Source organism: Sminthopsis crassicaudata, chromosome 1 (genome assembly GCF_048593235.1).
Source record: "Sminthopsis crassicaudata isolate SCR6 chromosome 1, ASM4859323v1, whole genome shotgun sequence".
NCBI classification, from domain to species: domain Eukaryota; kingdom Metazoa; phylum Chordata; class Mammalia; order Dasyuromorphia; family Dasyuridae; genus Sminthopsis; species Sminthopsis crassicaudata.
Window position 1 is genome coordinate 627604898 of NC_133617.1, and position 21396 is coordinate 627626293.

Consider the following 21396-nt stretch of genomic DNA (forward strand, 5'->3'; position numbering starts at 1 on the left):
ATCAGTTGGCAATAACATGGGGCCCCTGGAGAAAGCACAGAGGCTCTGAAATCAAGAGAACTTGAGTGTGAAGTCCGGTGCTACATCAGCATGTGACTTCAGAGAGTTCACCACACTTTCATCATGCCTTGAGTTTCCTTCTCTATATAATGCACTAGATAACCTCTAAAGTACCTTCCTCCTGGCCCCCCCCCAATCTATTTCTAAACTTGGTGATACACAGCATATTCTTTTCCAGCTGTCAGAAGTCTTCTAGAAAGAGCAGGGGTAGTGGATCGCTATATCCAAAAACTGTTTAAAAAACCCAAGTGGTAATAACAGTTAACACTTATAAAACTTTTTTAAGTTACAAAATGTTTTATATATTACTTCATTTGATCCTCACAACCACTTTTCCAAGGTACTATCAACCCCATTTTACAGATGAGGTCACTGAGGGTAAGGGGAGGTCAAATGATCTGCCCAGGAAGCCAGGTCTTTCTGACTCGAACAACAGTGCCCTGTACCACACTGCTTGCTGGTTCAATCAGGAGCTTTCCTTGTCCCCGGATCATTCAGAAAATCTTTTCTTTTCAATCTTAGTTTTAACTATTATCTTTTATTTTTACATTACTTTTGTTTCCAAAGATTAAAAAAAGTTAGGGAGGGGAGAGGAAGAGAAAAAAGCAGTATAACAAAACTAAACCAACACAGCAAAGTAATCTACTTTCTCTTGGGGGGGCGCGGAAAGACAAGCCTGCTTGTTATTGACATGACTGGAGTATTTTTGGGGAACACTTTTTCCTATCATATGCGAATGAAACTTGTGGGCCTGGGAATGCTTTAGCACCTAAGAAGGTGCCCATGGAATAGTAGGATGATACCTGGATAAGTAGAACTTAGCAGGAACTTCTTTTTCAGATGGCAGTATTGGGGGCAAAGGAAAGTCTGTGCAGAGTCAGACCACCTGGGTTCTCTTCATGGCTCTATTTTTTCCCCTGAGGCAAATGGGGTTAAATGACTTGCCCAGGGTCACAGTTAGGTAGCATTAAGTGTCTGAGGTCAAATTTGAACTCAGGTCCTCCTGACTTCAGGACTGATGCTCTGTCCACTGTGCTCTTCATGGTTCTATTAACCTGATTCATGATGCACCCTTCTTATCCGCCCCCCCCAAATTATTCCCTCTCGCTAGGTTGACTTCCTCTTTAAATAAAGCTTTCCATTTTCACATGTTATGCACAATTCAAAGTCACTGCATAAAAAAGCCTCCTCCCTCCATCTCTCCAGGATCAAAAGGAGAAATTTCCAGGCCCTTAGTTCTCAGAAATGTCACCACAATAAGAAACCAACCGTGTGACTTCAGGAGTAAAAGGAACTTCCCTTGAGAGTCTTCTGCCTCCTAGACAGCTGGGAAACCCCGGTGAGGGGTTATTTCTCCATGCACCTCTTAGGAACTCAAACTTGAGGAAATCAACCAATAAGGAGCTGGGCAGGGGGGAATTCCCTGCCCAGTGCTCGGCAGGGGAACATAGATGACTCCTCAGTAGCAACGTGGAAAGCCCCGAAACACGCTCCCCCGGCGGCCCTTGGCTGGGACCCCCGAGAAGGGGCTAACCTTGCGCCTGGCCTTAGACTCACAGAATCACAGGCCCCGGGGCCCCTCCGTGGAGGCCCGGCACTCTCCTCACACCTGAGAGGCTCGGAGAGGGAAGGGCCACCAGCCAGGCCTCCACCCGCAGCAAGCCACAGAGGGACGCAGACGCATGAACGCTTGCAGGGAACATAGGGCCGAGCCACAGACCAAAGGTTTAATGGCTTCAGTGGGGGTGGAAGTCTCCCGCCCTGCTCAGCGCCTCACTTCTGCCGCTCCTTGTCCCACTGCTCCGGGGTCAGGGTCTTCTGCTCGAACGCGTGGATGTGGGGCAGCTCTTCCGCCAGGCACGAGTTCACCAGCCTGAGGGAAGAGAAGGTGAGGTCAGGGGTCTTTGCGCCGGGGAATGGGGGGAAGGGAGAGAAAGGCTGCTCACACTCACCTGTGTCTCTGCAGCAGCGGCTTTCCCTGGAACTTGGAGGAGACCACTAGAACTCGGAAACTAGAGGCGCAGCGGGAGGGAGTCGTGTCCTCCACCTCCTGCGGGGGGGGGGGGGGGGGGGGGGGGGGAGGATTAAAAGGGTATTCCTCCCTCGGGCCCCGGTGCTCCACTCCCACCACCCCAAGCCTCCAGCTACGCGGGCCCGCTCCCCCGGCCTCGCCCCGCACTTACCACGTGGTCCGCTTCCAACTCCCGCAGAAGCTTCTCCCGGAGAGACTCAGCACTCAGCTCCATCTCGGCCGTCGAGTCCCAGGCCGGTCCCAGGACCCTAAGCCGGGGCCTCTTCCGCCCACACTGTCGCCACTTCCGGGAGATGCCTTCCAACGAACAACTTCCGCCCTTAAGTTTTCCTTCACGCTTTGTCTGCTCAGTCCCGCACCGGTAATTTCCGCCCTTAAAAAGCCTTTCATGTCGCCCCAGTTTCGTGTTCGTCATTTCCGCCCTCCTATTACACCCCACCTCGGACCCGCCATCCCGCCATCATCATCAGCCAATCGGAGCCTGCGTCTGGCACACCGGAAGTTCCGGTACTGACCTTTCCTGGAGGTGGACCTTTGAGAAAAGCCACCCTCTCCCTCCCCCCGCCTGTATTCTCTGGCCCTGTTTTTTCACATCACGATCATAGTCTGTGGGGGTTCCTCTGCCCCGTGCCTTAGGCATGTGCCGGCCCCCATAAACAAAGTACCCGTCTGGGTCCGAAGCTTCAAGCACCACGCGGTGATACTATTTCTCCACTCCGGAACGCCGCTGGTCCTTCCCCCTTCCTGCAGGGAGCCATGGGGCCCGCGGAAGCTTCTCGGGAGGCGAAGAAGCCGCAGCCATTCTTCGGGGTCTACCTCCTCTACTGCCTGAACCCCAAATATCGAGGCCGCGTCTACGTGGGCTTCACTGTAAACCCTTCTCGGCGAGTCCAGCAGCACAACGCCGGCCGCAAGAAGGGCGGGGCGTGGAGGACCAGCGGCCGGGGACCATGGTAACCGAGGCCAGGGGGCGGGGCTGGGAGGACGCCACGCCTCCCAGCCGCTGTGGGACGTGGGAGCTGGGTCGGGGAAAGCCACCTTCGGGCACTTGTAGCGCTGCTCCACACACAGTGTCCCTGACTTCCCTGGTTTCTGCAGGGAAATGGTGCTCATCGTCCATGGCTTTCCTTCCGACGTGGCCGCCCTTAGGGTAAGGGCTCCAGCCGGAGCGGGGCGAAGAGGTGGTGGGGAAGGGAGGGTGAAGGCCGGGGAGAAGGAAGGGGAATGGAAGCCCTCGCTTTGTGCCCGTGACACCCTGCCCTCCACTATCCCCCTTCAGTTTGAGTGGGCTTGGCAGCACCCCGCGGCCTCCCGACGGCTGACTCACGTAAGTGGCAAAAGCAGAAAGGAGGGGGCCTTTGTGTTCCACCTCCGGGTCCTGGCCCAGATGCTGCAGGTGGCCCCCTGGAATCGGCTGGCCCTCACCTTGCGCTGGCTGCGGCAGGACTTCCAGCAGGAGCTCAGCCCTCCCCCGCCCCAGCACATGCCTCTTGCTTTCGGGCCTTGGCAAGCAAGCGGCCCCCAGAGGGAAAGGAGAGGAGTGGGCGCAGAAGCAGCCGAGGTGCTCTGCCTTCTCTGCCAAAAGCCCATTCAGGTGATCAGCAGTCTTCTCTGGATATGACCAGGGGGAAGCTCTCTAGTGGTAGGAGAGCAATAAAGGAATGTTTCCCTTACATTATCTCCACCTTTCTCCCTCAGGACAAGGGTGGACCCCTTTGCTGTCCTCACCCCAACTGTCTATTGAATGCTCATGTAATTTGCCTTGCTGAAGAATTCCTTCAAGAGGAGCCTCAACAGCTTCTGCCCCTTAAAGGCCGCTGTCCAGGGTGAGTGGGTGGCCAGGAAGCTCTGGGAGTTGAGGAAGAAAACGGTTTGTGTTTCTTTTCCACTAAATTTCTCCTTTTGGCCCATGTCTTTCTTTGTGTAGCTGTAAGAACACTTTGCTGTGGGGAGACCTGATCCGTCTACACCAGGCATACCCTAGTGACCTGCTGGAGGTAGAATCTGATCTTGAAGAGGTGAGAAGTGTGTTTTGTGGTCCACATTAATTCTCTTTTCTCCTCCTGGCCCAACTCTGACCTTCCCATTTATCTCCACAGACACACTGGACCGACGAATTGAAGACTTAAGGGGTCATCTTTTTCTGTCTTAAAGGATTTAAGCTTCCCAGATATGTAATTTTATTTTCTACCTCCAGCAGGCTTGGGGGAATTTTTAATCGTTTTTAATACATAGCGGAAAGGCTAGATTTGGAATTTAAAAAGACTGGATTCAAACTTTAACTTCAAAAATTACCAACTATACTATACCAGTGCAATAGGATTGTTAATGTAAATTCTTACAATAAGAAAACTGAGTTAAATACTAGGTTACTTTAGGGGAAAAAAGAATGGGGTCACAGAAAGAACAAATGTGGCTTTTTTACACATGGGATTTAGCTTGGAGAAGATGAAAACAATAGTAGAAGGGAAGGAAGCTGACAAAGGCTTTCCCTGCCTATAGGTAGGAAATTATCCTAGTAGAACAAATTGAGCTGCTACAGACACCTGATAATAGGTCCCCGTGCTCTTAGAATCCTATATTCCTGACCTCAACTTCGACTTAATTCCCTTAGTACTATGGACCAAAGGGAGAATGCACAGCTACTTGTGAGAATTGGGGAGAGAAGAATCAAAAAGATAGGAGTTGGAGAGAAGTGAGGAGAGGGGAAGGAAAGAGCTGGTGTGTTAAAGTAAGATCTGACTCCAAATTCTTATGTTGTCTTCCCCAGTTATATAAGTTTCTTGAAGCAGGGATTGTCTCAATTTTCTATTTGTAGTCCCAGCACAGTAGCAGAGTTTAGCACACAATAAGCACTTAAACAAAGTGCTTTTTTATTAATTGATGTACTTTTAATAGTGTTACCAGATTCCTGATGGATGTTAATCTTCAGGATTTGGAAATGAGAAACTGTGATTCACAAAATCATGTTATTCTGTATTTTAAGAATTTTATTTACATGTTTTTAAATAATAATGAGTAGTCATAATAATAATCATTTTCTTTGTTACACTAAAAGTTTCAGGTTTTTTTTATAAAAAAAGATAATAAATGCATGGCTTATTACAAACTGACATGTTGTTTGTTCACTTAAAACAACAAACTGATTAATTTTTTTAAAAATATTTTTAGTATTTTTCATAATTATTCATTGTTATATATACTAAAAATTTCTGAATAAATAAGAAAAGTTGTTTACCAGAATTTATTTTTAAAAACTAACCCATAAGCACACTGAAAACAACAGTGAACATTATTATTGTTTGGCATTCAAATAATGTAGCATTGAGCCCTACTAGCAAAATCAAACATACAAAATGATAGAAGAAAAAATCCAATTTAATAGCACTCAATTCTACTATTTTATGAGATTTATATAAAGTATGTTATGCATACAAACTTATAATATTCATTTGCAAGAGTGATTTGTTCCCAGCAGCAGAAAGGGCCACTAACACTCATAACATGGCAACAAGACTGACTGGTTTGATCTTGAAGCCTTCTCTTATATGTGCTTCTGTTCTGGTTTTCAGAAATGAAGACCTTAATTGTGTCTCCATATGTCGGTGTTTTCTGCTTTTACTTCTAACTTCTTTCCAACAGTGGATCTTTTCCAATCAGTAATGTCCCTGTGTGGATTATTAACCTTTAATTCTCACAGGAGAACTATTCATACTTTTTCCCAGTTGTTCAACATAGAAACATTATGCTCAATCAATATTGCTAGAGAATGGGGATACAGGTATGAGAGAGGTGCCTTCACATTTCCACCAAGGCAAAACATCTTTAACTCACTTTCCCAATTCCCATCTGTCCATTTTAGTCACTCCAAGGCTTCGAAATCTTGGGGTCATATTTGACATCTTTATCCTGAATCCTAAGATACATGATAGCCTTGCCAAATAAGCCTTTTCCATCCTTCTCCAATAATCCCTTCTCACAGTCTTCTCTAGTTCTCAATTTCCACCTGTCACTACCCCAGTCTAAATTCTCATGGCCTAATACCTTATTTACAAGATAAAACCAAGCAAAACAAAAGATGCACAGCTGGAAGACAGTAGATCCCTTTAGCTCATGTCACATTCCTAGAGGCACTCCTGACTCCATCTCTTCCCCACCCTATTCATCCTGTCCGTAGTTGGACTAATAAATGAATGAAATCATTTACCTAGGGCTATATGCCAAGCATTGGAAATACAAATTAAAAAAGAATCTCTGATCTCAAGAAATTTACATTTTAATAGGTATAGACAACATATATATAGGGGAGTGATGGCCACAAAGGGATATTCTGGTTTGGAAAATTACCAGGAAAAGGGTAGCCAGAGGGAATAGATTAATACCCTTTTCCTTAAGCAAATAGTTATTTCACTGTTCAAATATCTTCAATGGAAGATAGCAAAATAAAAGCAGGAACTTGCCTAACACCTCCAAATTATTTTAAATAATGACTGAACAACACAACAGCGAGAAAAAAAAAAAGAACAATATTATCCCGCTGAAGGCAATTTAGGTCAGCAGAAAGTCTGTGACATTGGAGTGAGAGTCCAATACAGGCCTAGCCAGCAGAGCCCCTGCCTCAACATCAGCAAGGTGGGACCTCTGAATCAGCAATGGTGCTGGGGGCTTCTGGACCTCTCAGCTGGAACATTAGGAAAGACTTAGAAGTTCTGCTGAGAGGGTCTGTGGCAACAGGGTGGGAGTCCCGTGGGGAGGCCAGCAGAAAGCAAGCCCAATCCTGGCCCTAGGGTCAGCAAAGCAGGACTGTTGCTTTAGCACACTAGATTTTATAGCTACAGTGAGACAGAGACCCTCCTGACAGCTCCAGGGCAGAAAAAAGTGCTTAGGGTCGATTCCTAGAAGGATTTCTGAAAGCAGCTGCACAAAACTACTGAAGCTTGGGATAGTTCACTCTCCACTTTGGAAATAGAGTCCTTTATTTTATTTTATTTTTTTCTTTTTCTGAGGCTGGGATTGTGACTTGCCCAGGGTCACACATCTAGGAAGTGTTAAGTGTCTGAGATCAGATTTGAACTTGGGTCCTCCTGAATTCAGGGCTGGTGCTCTATCCACTGTGCCACCTAGCTGCCCCCAAACAGAGACCTTTAACAGTTAAAAAAAAAAAAAAAAAAAAAAAAAAGCCAAGCTAGAAAAATGAGCAGACAACAGAAAAGGTTTCTGATCACTGAAAATTACTGTGGTGACAAGGATTATCAAAACACGTTCAGAAGATAAAGTCAAAACTCCTACATCCAAAGCCTCCAAGAAAAATAAGAATTGGGTGCAGATCATCAAAAAAGTTTGGAAATCAACTGAGAAAGACAGGACAAATTGAAGGAAAATTTGAGAGTGGTGCAAAAGGAAATACAAAAAGCTAATGAGAAGAATGTTTTAAAAGACAAAATTGGGCATTTAGGAAAGAATTTTCCCAATTTCACTGAGGAAAATAATTTCTTAGAAATTAGAATTAAGCAAATAGAAGCCAATGACTTTATGAGACATCAAGATACAATAAAGCAAAACCAAAAAGAAAAGAAAAAATGTGAAGTATCTCATTGGAAAAACAATTGACCTGAAGAATGCAGAAGAGATAATTTTAAAATTATTTGTCTACTTGAAATCTGTGACCAAAAAAAAAGAGCCCAAACATCATCTTTCAAAAAAGTATCAAGGATCAGCAGGATGATTTCAGAAAAGCCTGAAGAAATTGATGCTAAGTGAAGTGAGTATAACCAAAAGAACATTGTACACAGCAACAAGATTATATGATGATCAATTCTGATGGACGTGGCTCTTTTTAACAGTGAGGTGGTTCAGGCCAGTTCCAATGGTGTTGTGATGGAGAGAGCCACCTATACCCACAGAGAGAACTGTGGGGACTGAGTGTGGATCACAACATAGTATTTTCATTTTAGGGGGGCGGTTTGCTTGTTTTTTGTTATTTCCTTTTTGATCTGATTTTTCTTTTGCAACATGATAATCGTGGAAATATGCATAGAAGAATCGTTCATCTTTAACATACATTGGATTACTTTTGCTGTCTAAGGGAAAGGGTAGGAGGGAGAAAAAAAATTGGACCAGAAGGTTTTGCAATGGTGAATGTTGAAAACTATGCATATGTTTTGAAAGTAAAAAGCTTTAAAAAGGGGGGGGGGGAAAGAAATCATTGAGGAAAACATATTCTAGAAACAGAATGTAAAATAAAAATGGAACGAATCCCAAAATGAAAATTCCCAGGAATATTACAGAAAAATTCCAGAGCTCTCAAGTCAAGGAGAAAATATTACAAGCATCCAGAAAGAAATAATTGTATGGTGGAACCACAGACAAGATAACAAAAGATTTAGCAACTTCTACATTAAAGGACCAAAGGGTTTGGAATGTGATATTCTGAAGAGCAATGGAACTAGGATTACAACCAAAAATCACCTACCTAGCAAAAGTGAGTATAATCTGTCAGAGGAAAAAGTGATCATTCAGTAAAACAGGAGATTTTCAAGCATTTGTGGTAAAAGACCAGAGCTGAATGGAAAATTTGATTTTCAAATATAGGACTCTGGAAAAGTATAAAGAGGCAATCAGGAAAGTGATAGAATAATGGACTTAATAAAGTTTATCTGTTTACATTTCTATATGGGAGGATGATACTTTTAACTCATATTAATTTTCTCATTATGATGCCAGTTAGGAGGAGTACATATAGACAGAGAGCACAGATGTGTTTATGAAATTAAGGGATAAGAGAGAAATGTACTGGGAGAAAGGGAAAGAAAGAATTATAGTGTAATTTATCTGCCATAAAAAAAGGGAAAAAAAGAGGCAAGAAAAAGCTTTTACAGTGGAGGGGAAGAAAGAGGGAAGGAGTGAATTTTACTCTCATCAGAATTGGCTCAGAGAAGAAATATCATACATACTTAATATGGGTATAGAAATCTATCCTACCCTGCAGGAAAATAGGAGGGGAATGGGATATGGAAAGGGGGGGGTGATAAAAGAAAGGACATATTGGGGGAGGGAATGGTCAGTAGCAAAACATTTTTGGAGAGAGAATAAATGGGAGAAAATACAATTAGTGGATTTACACACATATTGTATCTAGATTATACTGTAACACATGTAAAATGTATGGGATTGCCTGTTATCTAGGGGAGGGAGGGAGGGGAAAATTTGGAAAAATGAATACAAGGGATAATGTTATAAAAAAAAATTACTTGTACTTAGACTATATTGTAACACATGTAAAATGTATGGTATTGCCTGTCGTCGGGGGGAGGGAATAAGGGAGGGGGGGTAATTTGGAAAAATGAATACAAGGGATAATATTATAAAATATATATATATATAATAAAAAAAATTAAAAAAAAATTACTCATGCATATATACTGTCAAAAAAAATTTATAATTATAAAATTAAAAAAATACAATTAGTAATAGTAATTGTAAAAGGAATTTTGAAGCAAGCTTCTCTGATAAGGCCTCATTTCTCAAACACAGTGGGAACTGAGTCAAATTTATAAAAAAAATAATAGCCATGCCCCAAGTGATAAATGAGTAAAAGATATGATCTGTGCCCAAAGGCATATCCTTTGACCTTTGCCCACTACTAGGCATGAATACCAAGATAAAAAAAAAAAAAGGAAAATGATTCGTATGTATAAAAAATATTCATAGTAGTTCTCTGTGGACTACTTGCATTTTTATTTTTCTTCTCAGGTTATTTTTACCTTCTGAATCCAATTCTTCCTGTGCAACAAGAGAACTGTTCAGTTCTGCACACATATATTGTATCTAGGATATACTATAACATATTTAACATGTATAAGTTGACTGTTTGCCATGTAGGAGAGGGGGTGGAGGGAAGGGAGGAAAAAGTCAGAAGTGAGGGCAAGGGATAATGTTGTAAAAAATCCATGCATATGTTCTGTCAATAAAAAGTTATAATAAAAAATATTCGTAGTATTTCTATGGACAAAAAAAAAAATTCAGGGGGTGTGCATCACTTGGGGAATGGCTCAAACTTTGGTATATGCTTGTGATGGAATATCATTGTGCTATGAGAAGTGATAAGCAGAATGCTCTTAGGAGAAAAAAAAAACAAAACTTGGAAAGTCCTCCACAAACTCAAGTAAAGTAACAGCAATATTCTGGAATAACCAGCTGTGAATGACTCTGCCATTCTCAGCAGTACAATTATCCACAACTACTTTGAAGGACTTATTCTGAAAAATTCTATCCATTCCCAGAGAAGAAATTAATTGTATCTGAATACAACTTGTAGCATTCTCTATTTTTAAACTTTATTTTTCTTGAAGGTTTTTATTTTCATTAGTTTGGGAAAGTTATGTTTTGTTTTTTTTTTCTATAACATGACTTTAATGGAAATGTTTTGCATAACTTCACAATGTGATTTCTTAATTGTAGAGAGGGAGAAGGTACAGAACATAGAACTCAAAAATGTTAATAAGAAATGTAAAAAATACATATATTTTAAATATAACTGGGAAGTAAAATGTTAAATAAAATATAAATATCTTCAGTGACTCCCAATTCACAAAGACCAGCTTTCTAAATGTATTTCTCCTCTACTGTCCAATATCTTGATCCCACCATAATCTTAGACAATGTACTTTCTCCTCTGTCTTTGGGCTTCAGTTTCTTCATCTGAAAAACGATTAGTCCAAGACTCTGTGCTACCTTCCAGCTCTAATATTCAGTAGTCCTATGTGTCTTCTAAGTTTAGTCAGTTTGATATTTCTAAGCAAAATTTCATGCTATGTTTTTTTTTTTTTTTCTTTTGGGCAATAATGTGGAAATTTGTTTTTTGTTTGACGATAGACATCTGTAGTAGGTTTAATTTTTCTTGACTTTTCAATGTGTTAGGGAGGAGAACTTAAAGAGGGAGAAAATTCAGAACATAAAATGGAATTAAAAACAAAAGAATGTCATGCTAGGTAAAGGAAATTCCCTATACAAATAAATGAAATAAAAAATCTGGTTCCTAACCCTATCCCATAGGTCCAGGCCAAAAGACTACCATGCCTATCTCAGATCAGATGAAAATGGATGTAAAAAATGTTGTAAAAACTGACTTGCTATTATTATTATGAAGTTAAGACTTGTTCATTGTTCTCCGAAAGCTTGTAATTGGGCACAATACCCAAACAAAATCCATCAGAGATAGAGTGCTATTTTGCAAGGCTGGAGAGGGAAAAAAAAAAAAATCACTTCTGATTATAGAAATCAGTTCATTGTGCATAGTCCTCAAAACATCGTAAGGTAGATAGTATAATGACTATCCCCATTTTATTTTCCAGCTAAAAAGGCTCAGAAAGTTTCAAAGTCTTCCTTCTGGTCCCTCAGAGCAAGCATTGTAGTGAGAAATAATCTGGGCTTAGATCTTAACTGCAAGCCCAGCTCTAAACTAGATAATACTCGGAAGAGAAGCAGTGGGAGGAAGGGCAATGTTTGTACAAGGGGATTTGAAATGCTTTCGTTAACCTCAAAATGTTCGGGTAACAAAAGCAGCATGAATTTTAAAGCTGTTGATTCATCAGGAATTCAGAATCATGGCATCCTGCCATCTCTTCTCACTCCTCACTGCACTAGTTTAGTGCCTTTTAGGTTCTATCCACTTAAGTTATTAAAAAAAACATGTGGGCCATATTCTCCACCTTCCTCTTGCCCCTCCCTCCCTCCCTTCCTTCTTTTCTTTCAACTAAATCCAAGTACCAGCCCCTTTAGTTATTTCTACCCCGCCCATACTAAATCCATACAAGTCTCTTTGCCAGAATCCCTCTCCTGTCTTCTCTCCTAGACACTGATCACTTAGCAAACACATCTCAAGATCCTGGAAAACTCAGGTTAGTAGAGACTGCAGGACTTCGACAGGGAGGGAGGGATCTACCCCCCTTCTCTTCCTTCCCTACAACACCCTTCAACACTTTCCAGGTTCCTCTTCCCTACTTTATACTTTCTCTCCACCTTCTGCTCTTACCACAGTGTGCTCCTGCCTTTGGGTCTGCTAACCTTGGGGTTATTTCTCCTGTTACTTTCCCACCAACTCCCAAGTTTATTACTTACTCCATTTTGTTGTTTTGTTTTGCTGTGTTGCTGACTCAATTTTGGATTAAGTACAGTACCACTAAACTTTGAACCTGAAAGGATGTTGCTTAATGGGTTGACCGTAAGAGGAGGCAAGCTGGTAAACATCTATCAACTGGCTCTTAAGGGGGGAAAAATGCGGCATGTCACATTGTAAAGTTTGGTATGCATTATGATTAACATTTTCTCCAAGTCTGAACAATAAAATCAAGCCTTGATTTGCCAATTTCTAAGCTGCAAATGCTCATACTAGAAAATGAACTCTAGTTTGAGCTGATTCCAGTAGACATCTGGGTAGAGATGAAGAGTAGGATTTAATGGAATTAAGCATATCTGGGAACAAATCCAAAAGCAACTACAGCAAAGGCAAGGCTGGAGGAATCTTAGGAGGGACTGAGAATGGGAAGAAAGGCTCTAGAAATGAGGAGATTGATCACAGATACCACCGAGAGTGAAAGTGAAACAAGAACAGCATTTGAGACACCCAGAAATTTACAGAAGACAAAGCTAAAATATCAAAATGAACTAGAGATCCTCGGACAAATTCAACTTCACAGGTATCGCAGACTTGTGATGGAATCTGACAGGAAGGTGGTTCTGGATGGTGCACCTTATTCAGTAAAAATAGAGCAAGAAAAATTGGTGTGTCTGTGGTGGGATTTTAAATCACTGGCATGGTGATTAAATCACTAGAATTAGGAAGTTAAGAGTTAGGAAGATCTGAGCTTAATTCTGACTTTGACACAATCCCCAGCAAGTTCTCTCCCAGCTTAGATTTCCTCATTTGTAAAATGGGGATTAAAAATAGCACCATTTCATAGAGGAGTTGTTATGATCAAAACAAGTCATTTTAATGAAATAAGCTTAGTGCAAACTTTAAAGCATCATCTATGTGTTAGTTATATCATATGAAGAAATCCAGGAATCAGAAGGAGAGTGGATGATGGAGAACATCAGATGAAGATCAACAAATGGAGAAACAGAGGTGAATTTGTCATTGGAGTATATATAGTTTAGAGACCCATTGGACATGGAGAGGAAACATGGAAAACAGATGGCAAGCCTGGCACTGAGGCATGTTAGGCAGTCGTGGGAGACGATTAACTGTCCAGACATCTGCTGGAGTTGGAAACTTTCTGATTTGCTTTCATCCTCCAAGAGAAGGGCGAAAAACTATCTTGCTTTCTCTAAAGGATTCTCACAAAAACCAGATCTGGTTATTGGTAGGAAATGATGAAAACCTTAAAGATAAAGTTGGCCCTCTCTTTCAAGATCTGTGATAAAGGGAGGAAAGCCAGACATGGTCTGACAAGTGCCCTCAATATTCAGAAAGCAGGTTTTAGAGGGTCTGGAGGAAGGATAAATATACTCTGTCCAAAAGGCATAAGAAATTCTCAAAAATGAAAATTTAGAAATACAAATGGAAAGAATTCTAGTTATCTGAAAAGACTGCACTGTTAATAGGATGAATGTAAGAATCTGGCACAATCTTGTAAAAACGGTGCCTTCTAAAAACCAGGCTGCTAAAGTTGAGGCCATTAAGGGATGAAGCTAAGGTTAACAACAAAAAAATAGCTGATAGGCTTTGTTTTTTAAAGCTATACTGGGAGAAGAAATAGATCGATGGAGGGCTAAAAAAAAAAGGGGGGGGGCACATTGTCCCTACTTAAAAAAAAAAAAAAAAAAAAAAAAAAACAGCCTGCAAACTTTAGAGCATGAAATTTCGATTCTTGAGAACATTTTAGAAAGCTTTACTAAAGAGCTGAGAAAGTCTAGTAAAAACTGAAGTTAGAATGACTCTATTAAAGATAGGTCAAGTCAAAAAAAGTATTTTTTTCCTTTTTTTCAAAAGATTCCTGAACTAGATGATCATGGGACTGCCATAGATCTAATTTACCTAGATTCTAGCAATGCATTTGACAATAGACAAAATGTGGGATGACATAATACAATTGGCTCAGTTGAGAATTCGCTGAATGAGTAGACTAATGAATCAAAGTCAACTTGGCTTTTAACATTCAATTTTTTTTTTATAAATGACACACATAAGAGTATAGAGCATCCCATCAAATTTACAAATGATCCCAAAATGGAAGGGACAGTTAAGACATTAGATAATAGCATCAGAACCCAGTCAGTGACTCCACAAGTATTTATTAAGCACTTACTATGTGCCACGTACTGTACTAAATATATGCTGAACATATAAAAGAAAGCAAAAATCCATACTTGCCTTTGAGGAAGGGCCACGTGCAAAAAAATTGTATGCCCACAAGGTCTACACAGTATAGCTGTAGGATCCCCTCAAATGGGAAGGTACTAGCAGTGGCAGAGCCTTGGAAAGGTCTCCTCTTCCTGTAGAAATTAGGATTTGAGCCAAGTGGGTCTTGAAGGCAGGAGCCAGAAATGAACAGGGGAGACTTTTCCAGGTCTCCCGGTCTGAAGACAGCTGCTGAAAAGGTATGGAGGCCAAGCATATCTTCCAAGAATAGCAAAAAGGCCAGAGTTGTTAAAAGTGTAAAGTGGGGGGGGGGGAAGGGAAGGAAAGAGAAAGTCAAAAACTGGAAAGGTAGGAAGGAGTCAGGTTGTAAAGCCATTTAAAATTAAAATAATGGAATTAATATGAAGTGAAGAAGACTGCTAGAGGCTAGTAGATGTGCAGAAACATAAAAAGAAATGTAAGGGTCAGAACTAAAGCACTTGGCAACAGATTGGCTGTGTGGGGTAAGTATAAGTACAGGCAATCCAGAGGTTGGAGCTGCGTTGATGGTGGTGACCTCAGAAGCCATAGGAAAGTTGGGGAAGATTTTGTAGGGGAGGGATGAATGAGTTCTGTTTTACACATGTTGAGTTTGAGGTATCTATAAGACAGATGCCCAGAGGCAGCTGGTAATGCATGACTGGAGTTTAGGAAAAAGACTAAGTCTCTATAGAGAAACATTTGAACATTGGCGATAACTGAACATATGGGAGCTGGTGAGGTCACTAAGTGAGAGTATAAAGAATAAAGAGAACAGAGCTTTAGGAAATGCCCACAATTAGTGTGCATGACTTGATAAAGATGTGGAGGAGTGGATCAAGGGAGGATTTTTAAAGGATAGGGGAAATATGTTCATGTTTGGAGGCAGCAGAGAAACAGACAGATTGAAGATTAGTGAGAGAACAGAATCTATCAAATGAACAGCGGTAAATGTAAAGTCTTACACTTGAATTCGAGAAATCAACTTTACAAGCAGAAAATATGGGAAGCATGGTTAGATGGTAGTTTCTGAAAAGGTTCAGGGATTTTAACTAAGTGATTCACTACTGTGATGCAGTCAAAAGAGCCAATTCAATTTTAACCTTTATTGAGAGGCATTGCTTCCAGGAATAAGAATCTTAATATATTTATTCACCCTGGTATAGACTGATTTCAGTTTCTCTTGCCACAGTGTAAGGAAACTGGTAAGCTGAAAATCACCCGGAGGAGAAAACCCAAGACGGTTGTCCTAGTGGGACTTTTAAATCCATGCCTTAATGTGTGGATAGAAGGGGTTGGAAATGTTTCCTCCTCCTCCCAACACCTTCTAATGATAGGTGTCACTCAGAGGCTCTGACTTGGGCCCTCTTCCCTTCCCTCTCTATACTACCTTCACTTGGTGACCTCCTCAGTTTCTCTATGTAGAAGAATCTCCCTTTCTAGCTCCAATCTCTCTGCAACTCACACAAGATATCCTGTAGATATCTTAAACATGTCCAAATTTCAACTCATTGCCTTTCCCCCAAAGCTCTTTCTCCATGGCTCTGCCCCCTTCCCTATTACCACAGAGGGCAAGATAATTTTTCTCAGCCCTTTGGGCTTATAATCCCGGAATCATCCTGGAATCTTCACTATTTATCATCCCATACATCCAACATATTGCCAAGACCTGTGGATTTCACCTTTGCCCAACATCTCTGGAAAATGTCCTCTCCTGCCTTCCCAGCACTAGCTCCATGGACCCTTATCACTTCAGGCACCAGCCCTGCAACAGCTTCTACCACTCATCCACTAAAGTTCTAAAGCAGACATCTGGTCAAGTCAACCCATGAACCTCCAGTGGCTTTCTATTGCCCCCAAGATCAGAAACCAAATGCTCTGCTTGGCATTCAAAGCCCCCTCCTCCTTCCTTCCCAGCCATCCTACTGACACCCTCTTTGACCCACAGCCTCTGGCTGTTCCACAGTCTTTCACAGTTTCTTTGGTAACCCCCACTCCCTGAAATGCCTTCTTTCCTTTACTCCACCTATTGACTTCCCTATTTAGTTCTTTCAAGTCACTTTTGACTCTTTGTGTCCCCATGGAAGGGTGTGGGAGGAAATGTTCTTTAATTTTTTTTTTTTTCCATTTGGTGTTTTCTGTTAACATTCTTTAACAGAATTAATTTAATTAAAGATTCTCCAACTCATTTTACAGGTGAGAAAAAAACAGTGGCAAACGGAATTGGGATCTGCCCAGAATCACCTTGTGCCCGAGGCCAGATTTGAACTGAGTCCAGGCCCAGCACTCTATCCACTGGGCTATCTAGCTTCATTGTCCCCCTGTTAAACTATAAGCTCTCTGAGGGTAGGGACTACCTTGTGTTTCTTTTTGTATGCCCAATAATGAGCAGAGTAGGTGCTTAGTCAATGCTGACTGACTCGGGACACAATGGGTTATTTTTTAAACATCTGAAGGGATGTTCACAGAATTGGTCTACTTGGTCCCAGTTGCCAGATCCAGGATCCTGCAAGGCAGAAGTTTCAAAGACAAGTTCAGGCTTAATGCAGGAAAATGCCTAAACAATATGACCTTCATAGAAGCAGAATAGAAGCCACCCCTAGTGTCCGTGAAGGGTATTCCATTAATCAAGTACTTTGCGGAAGCTCTTGAACTGCTGAATGATTTTCAGGCCAGGCCTGATGATATTCTCATCAGCACCTACCCCAAGTCCGGTGAGCAAACCCCATCAAGCTTAACTCTAGTACCCCTTCTTCCACAGCTTCCTGCTCCCTTCCTTCTTAGCTCTATGGGGAGCAGAGGCTGTGTGCCAATCCTCCTACAAGTTTTAAAAATGGAGATTCAGTCACTATTTGTAGGGTGCTCAGGGAATTCCTGTGAAGAATGGGTTGGACTGGATATTACTAAAGTCCATTCTCCCACATAACTATGACAGAGAAATATGCTCAGTGAAAAAGGCAGAAGGGGGAAGAAAAGTAGCACAGAAAAGGAATAAGTCCATGGAAAGGAGGCTCCAGGGACAGAGATAAAAGACAGCTCCCCAATTCTATTATTTGCCTTATAGGATGGAACTGACCCAAGATGTCACCCGGCCACCCCTAGTGTCCGTGAAGGGTATTCCATTAATCAAGTACTTTGCGGAAGCTCTTGAACTGCTGAATGATTTTCAGGCCAGGCCTGATGATATTCTCATCAGCACCTACCCCAAGTCCGGTGAGCAAACCCCATCAAGCTTAACTCTAGTACCCCTTCTTCCACAGCTTCCTGCTCCCTTCCTTCTTAGCTCTCAATAGCAGGGCACTATTTGGAATCTAGGGGTCGTTAGCCCCCCAGTTTTGTGACCTCTCTAAAATTCAGGTCTACTCCCTTGCTTCTGGATACTTCCAAAAACTTCAATTCCTCTTTACTTTGTATTCTTATCACAGGAACAACCTGGTTGAGTGAGATCACAGACATGATCCAGCAGGGGGGTTACCAGGAAAAAAGCAAAAAGACTCCAATCTACCTCCGAGTGCCATTTCTTGAATTCAGTGTCCCAGGAGTCCCCTCAGGTAACTGAGCTGCTAGCAGGGCAGAAGGCAAGAAGGGCTAAAGAAGCTAGAAAAATTAAGGGATGGGAACCTAAAGAAGTTGGAAAAACAGAAGATGTACTAGGAGGTAGGGAGGTGGAAAAGCGGCAAGACAAATGGAAAGATGCCTACTGCTTGTACTACTGACTGTCACCAAAGACTTTGAGAAATGATGTTCCTAACTGCCTCTGCCAACTCCACCCATTTTCTGCCTTAGGCTTAGAGACACTAAAAACCACACCTGCACCACGACTAATCAAGACCCACCTACCCCTGTCCCTGATCCCCCAGAGTTTCCTGGATCAGAAAATCAAGGTAAGTAGGTAAAGATGCAAGGCAAAGAGAGAGTCGGGGGCCAGAAAGTTCAACTATTATGAGACTCCTTCCATCAGAGACAGAAGGATGAAATGGGCATTGAAGAAAATTATACATACCAACTAGAGACACTTCTATACTATTTCAGAGTTGGGGGGGAAGAAGAAAGGATATGATTATCAACCCATTTAGTTTAATAACTGGGACCAACAGGAAATGCCAGAAGGAACAAATTCCTACTTCTTCTCATCCCTACTCCAGGTCATCTATGTGGCAAGAAATGCCAAGGATGTAGTAGTCTCCTACTATAACTTCTACAAGATGGCAAAGATACACCCTGACCCTGGGACCTGGGAGGACTTCCTGGAGAAGTTTATGAGTGGTCAAGGTAAGGGGTGACTTAGCAGGGAGTCAAAGTCCTTAAAAGAATGGGGTACAGCGGAGCAGAACAGGGCCAGATTTAGTATTTTTTCTTCCTCTTATCAGTATCATACGGCTCTTGGTACCAGCATGTGGTGGAATGGTGGGAGCTAAGCAAGCGGCATCCAGTTCTCTACCTCTTCTTTGAGGATGTGAAGAAGGCAAGACTTTTCTAAGTAACATCTTCCATTCCCTTTCAACGTGTAAGAAAAATATTTCTCACCAGGAAACCTGGGCCCACAATCTCCTATCCTTGTTTCCCCACATCTTTACAGACAATCAAACTGCAGGTATAGGAGCTCAGGCTGGGCACAAGAGAAGTTTGATGCACTTCTCACACTGCCATACCCCCTGTGCCCTGGGAGCCCAATCCAAAATTTACATCTTCAGTCTCACCAGAAATTCCATTCTGATAATTTTCAACTCTAAAAGCCTTTTTAACCAAAGGTCAGAATTTGTTAAGGCTCAAATCTAGAACTAATGTTGAAACTGGCTCACTGAACACTGATGTTAATCAATATGAATTGCTGAGAGGAACAGTCCAATGTCCTAGTATTTCATCAGAATAATTAGGTAATAAAAAAGCTACAATTTTTTTTCTTCCCTCCACTTGTGCAACCTAGTGAAACCTGACAACTTCTTATAGAATGTTTTTGGACAACTGAAAGAGAAATGCTCAAGTTCTGTTAGGGATTAGTGGAAATAAAGATGCAATTTTTTCCCTAGCCAAGTTCATGGATCCCAACTGTATCCACAGATCTTGAATATCTATAAACCCCAAATTACAAGCTCCTGAGAAAGAATTGTGTTCAAACCTTATCTCTGATGCTTACCTACTTGTGTGATGTAGGAAGTTATTTCCCTTACTCTGTTTCCCCATTTGTAAAATAAAAAGAATAGTCTGAGTCAGCCTGTAGAGTCCATTCCTACTCTAGTTAAAATCCTATGATTTCCCCTACCTGGGTTTACCAAACCCTCCAAACTCAAGTTCTCTTTCAACTGTCACCATTCACTAGGATCCCAAGAAGGAAATTCAGAAGATCACAGAATTTATGGGACGGCCACTGCCAGAGGATGTCATAGATAGTATAGTCCAACATACATCGTTCAAGAAGATGAAGGAGAACCCCATGACCAACTACAGCACCATCTCTTCTGAAATCATGGACCACTCTATCTCTCCCTTCATGAGGAAGGGTAAGCTCTGTGAAAAGGACGGGTTGAAGAAGTGAAATTTGCTAAGAGTAGAAAAATGGAATCAAAGAGGGTTCTAGGAGAAGCCTGAATTCTTGGGATATAGCTAACAGCCAGAAAAGTGATTAAAAATATAGGGTGGGAGGACCAGAGGAAAGATTCTATAGCTAAGCAGCTTGGGACAGATATATTTCCATTGCTCCTCTATCACTGAAGTCAAACTGAATGTGTATAAAATCTAAAGGTGAAGAAAATAGCCTTCAATCATGGTTTGCCATTTCTTATTCTGTTCTTCCTTAGGTATTGTTGGAGACTGGAAGAATTCCTTCACTGTAGCCCAGAATGAGAGGTTTGATGCAGACTATAAAAACAAGATGGGTGGCTCAGATCTTCACTTTCAAAATAAGCTCTGAATGGCAACAGGAAGAGAGGGTCACCAACCCATACTTTTTTTTATCAACCCCCAGTTTTTCTGGTCTAATAAATGTTTTGGCAAGCAAAACTAGCTCCCCTATAATTCTAGTAGGAAAAAAAAATGTTATAAAAGCTTTATTATATGCTTAGCTATTATAAACAAAGTCTCAGTAAAAAACATTTTTCCCATTAAAATAATAATGACCAAAAAAATGCAATTTATTCACCTTTAGAATCAAAAAATAAACCCTTCTGAAGAACAATTTGGAACTACACCCAAAGAGCTATCGAACTGTGTCTAGACACCCTTTGATTTAGCAGTTCCACTATTGGGGCCTGGGCCTGTATCTCCAAGAGATCATAAAAAGGGAAAAAAGTCACATGTGCAAAAACGTTTGTAGCAGCTCTTTGTGGTGACAAGGAAATTGAGAGGATGCCCATTGCCCAACTGGGCATAAATTATGGTGCATGAATGTAAGAACAGACTGATTTCAGAAAACCCTAGAAAGACATGAACTGATGCTGAGTGAAGCAGGCAGAATCAAAACATATTGTAGACAATAACAAGATTGTGATAATCAACTGTGATGAACTTGGCTCTTTTCCACAATGCAGCAGTTGAAAGCATTTTCCATCGCAAATCTATTGGAATTGCCAATTGCATCAAGAGCATGCTAGAACTAGGAGAGGCAGAATATGGATCTAAGCACAGTATTTGACTTTTTTTGTTTTTTTTTTCTTCCTCATGGTTTTTTTCCCTTTTGGTCTGATTTTTCTTGCACAACATGATAAATATGGAAATTTGTTTAAAAGGATTGCACATATTTAACCTATATCAGATTGCTGTTTTAGAGAAATTTCAAAAACAAGTCTTACAAAAACAAATGTTAAAAACTATCTTTATGTGCATCTGAAAAGATAAAATAGCATTGAGAAAAGAAAAGAAAAAGAACCAAAGGATAGTACACATAGCACCCTAAACTCCCAGTTCACTTGGGGAGGGGGTTAAAGTC

The 21396-nt window shown here is 41.5% G+C and overlaps 3 protein-coding genes across 5 annotated transcripts; 2 read left to right on the forward strand and 1 right to left on the reverse strand.

The window, feature by feature from the left end:
* Nucleotides 1-578: 578 nt before the first annotated feature.
* On the reverse strand, nucleotides 579-2375 carry BOLA2B (bolA family member 2B). The gene is made up of 3 exons (XM_074306167.1): nucleotides 2244-2375; nucleotides 2013-2110; nucleotides 579-1933 (listed from the first exon to the last, which is right to left on the reverse strand). Exons 1-3 carry the CDS (start codon nucleotides 2304-2306, stop codon nucleotides 1834-1836), a joined length of 261 nt encoding a protein of 86 aa, XP_074162268.1. The 5' UTR covers nucleotides 2307-2375; the 3' UTR covers nucleotides 579-1833.
* Nucleotides 2376-2604: 229 nt separating this feature from the next.
* On the forward strand, nucleotides 2605-5205 carry SLX1A (SLX1 homolog A, structure-specific endonuclease subunit). The gene is made up of 6 exons (XM_074306032.1): nucleotides 2605-3045; nucleotides 3191-3242; nucleotides 3372-3686; nucleotides 3791-3918; nucleotides 4020-4110; nucleotides 4192-5205. Exons 1-6 carry the CDS (start codon nucleotides 2849-2851, stop codon nucleotides 4219-4221), a joined length of 813 nt encoding a protein of 270 aa, XP_074162133.1. The 5' UTR covers nucleotides 2605-2848; the 3' UTR covers nucleotides 4222-5205.
* A 6651-nt stretch (nucleotides 5206-11856) lies between these two features.
* Nucleotides 11857-20471, forward strand: LOC141564433 (sulfotransferase 1A1-like). 3 transcript variants are annotated; one of them, XM_074307037.1, is made up of 9 exons: nucleotides 11857-11991; nucleotides 16668-16817; nucleotides 17536-17684; nucleotides 17897-18022; nucleotides 18258-18355; nucleotides 18617-18743; nucleotides 18842-18936; nucleotides 19792-19972; nucleotides 20270-20471. In XM_074307037.1, the coding sequence occupies exons 3-9, from the start codon at nucleotides 17537-17539 to the stop codon at nucleotides 20380-20382; spliced, it is 888 nt and encodes a 295-aa protein (XP_074163138.1). In that variant the 5' UTR covers nucleotides 11857-11991; nucleotides 16668-16817; nucleotide 17536; the 3' UTR covers nucleotides 20383-20471. The 3 variants fall into 3 exon arrangements, with proteins under 3 accessions (XP_074163138.1, XP_074163051.1, XP_074163216.1); XM_074306950.1 differs by lacking the exon at nucleotides 16668-16817 and having other exon boundaries at nucleotides 11877-11991; XM_074307115.1 differs by lacking the exons at nucleotides 16668-16817; nucleotides 17536-17684 and having other exon boundaries at nucleotides 11892-11991.
* Nucleotides 20472-21396: the final 925 nt, after the last annotated feature.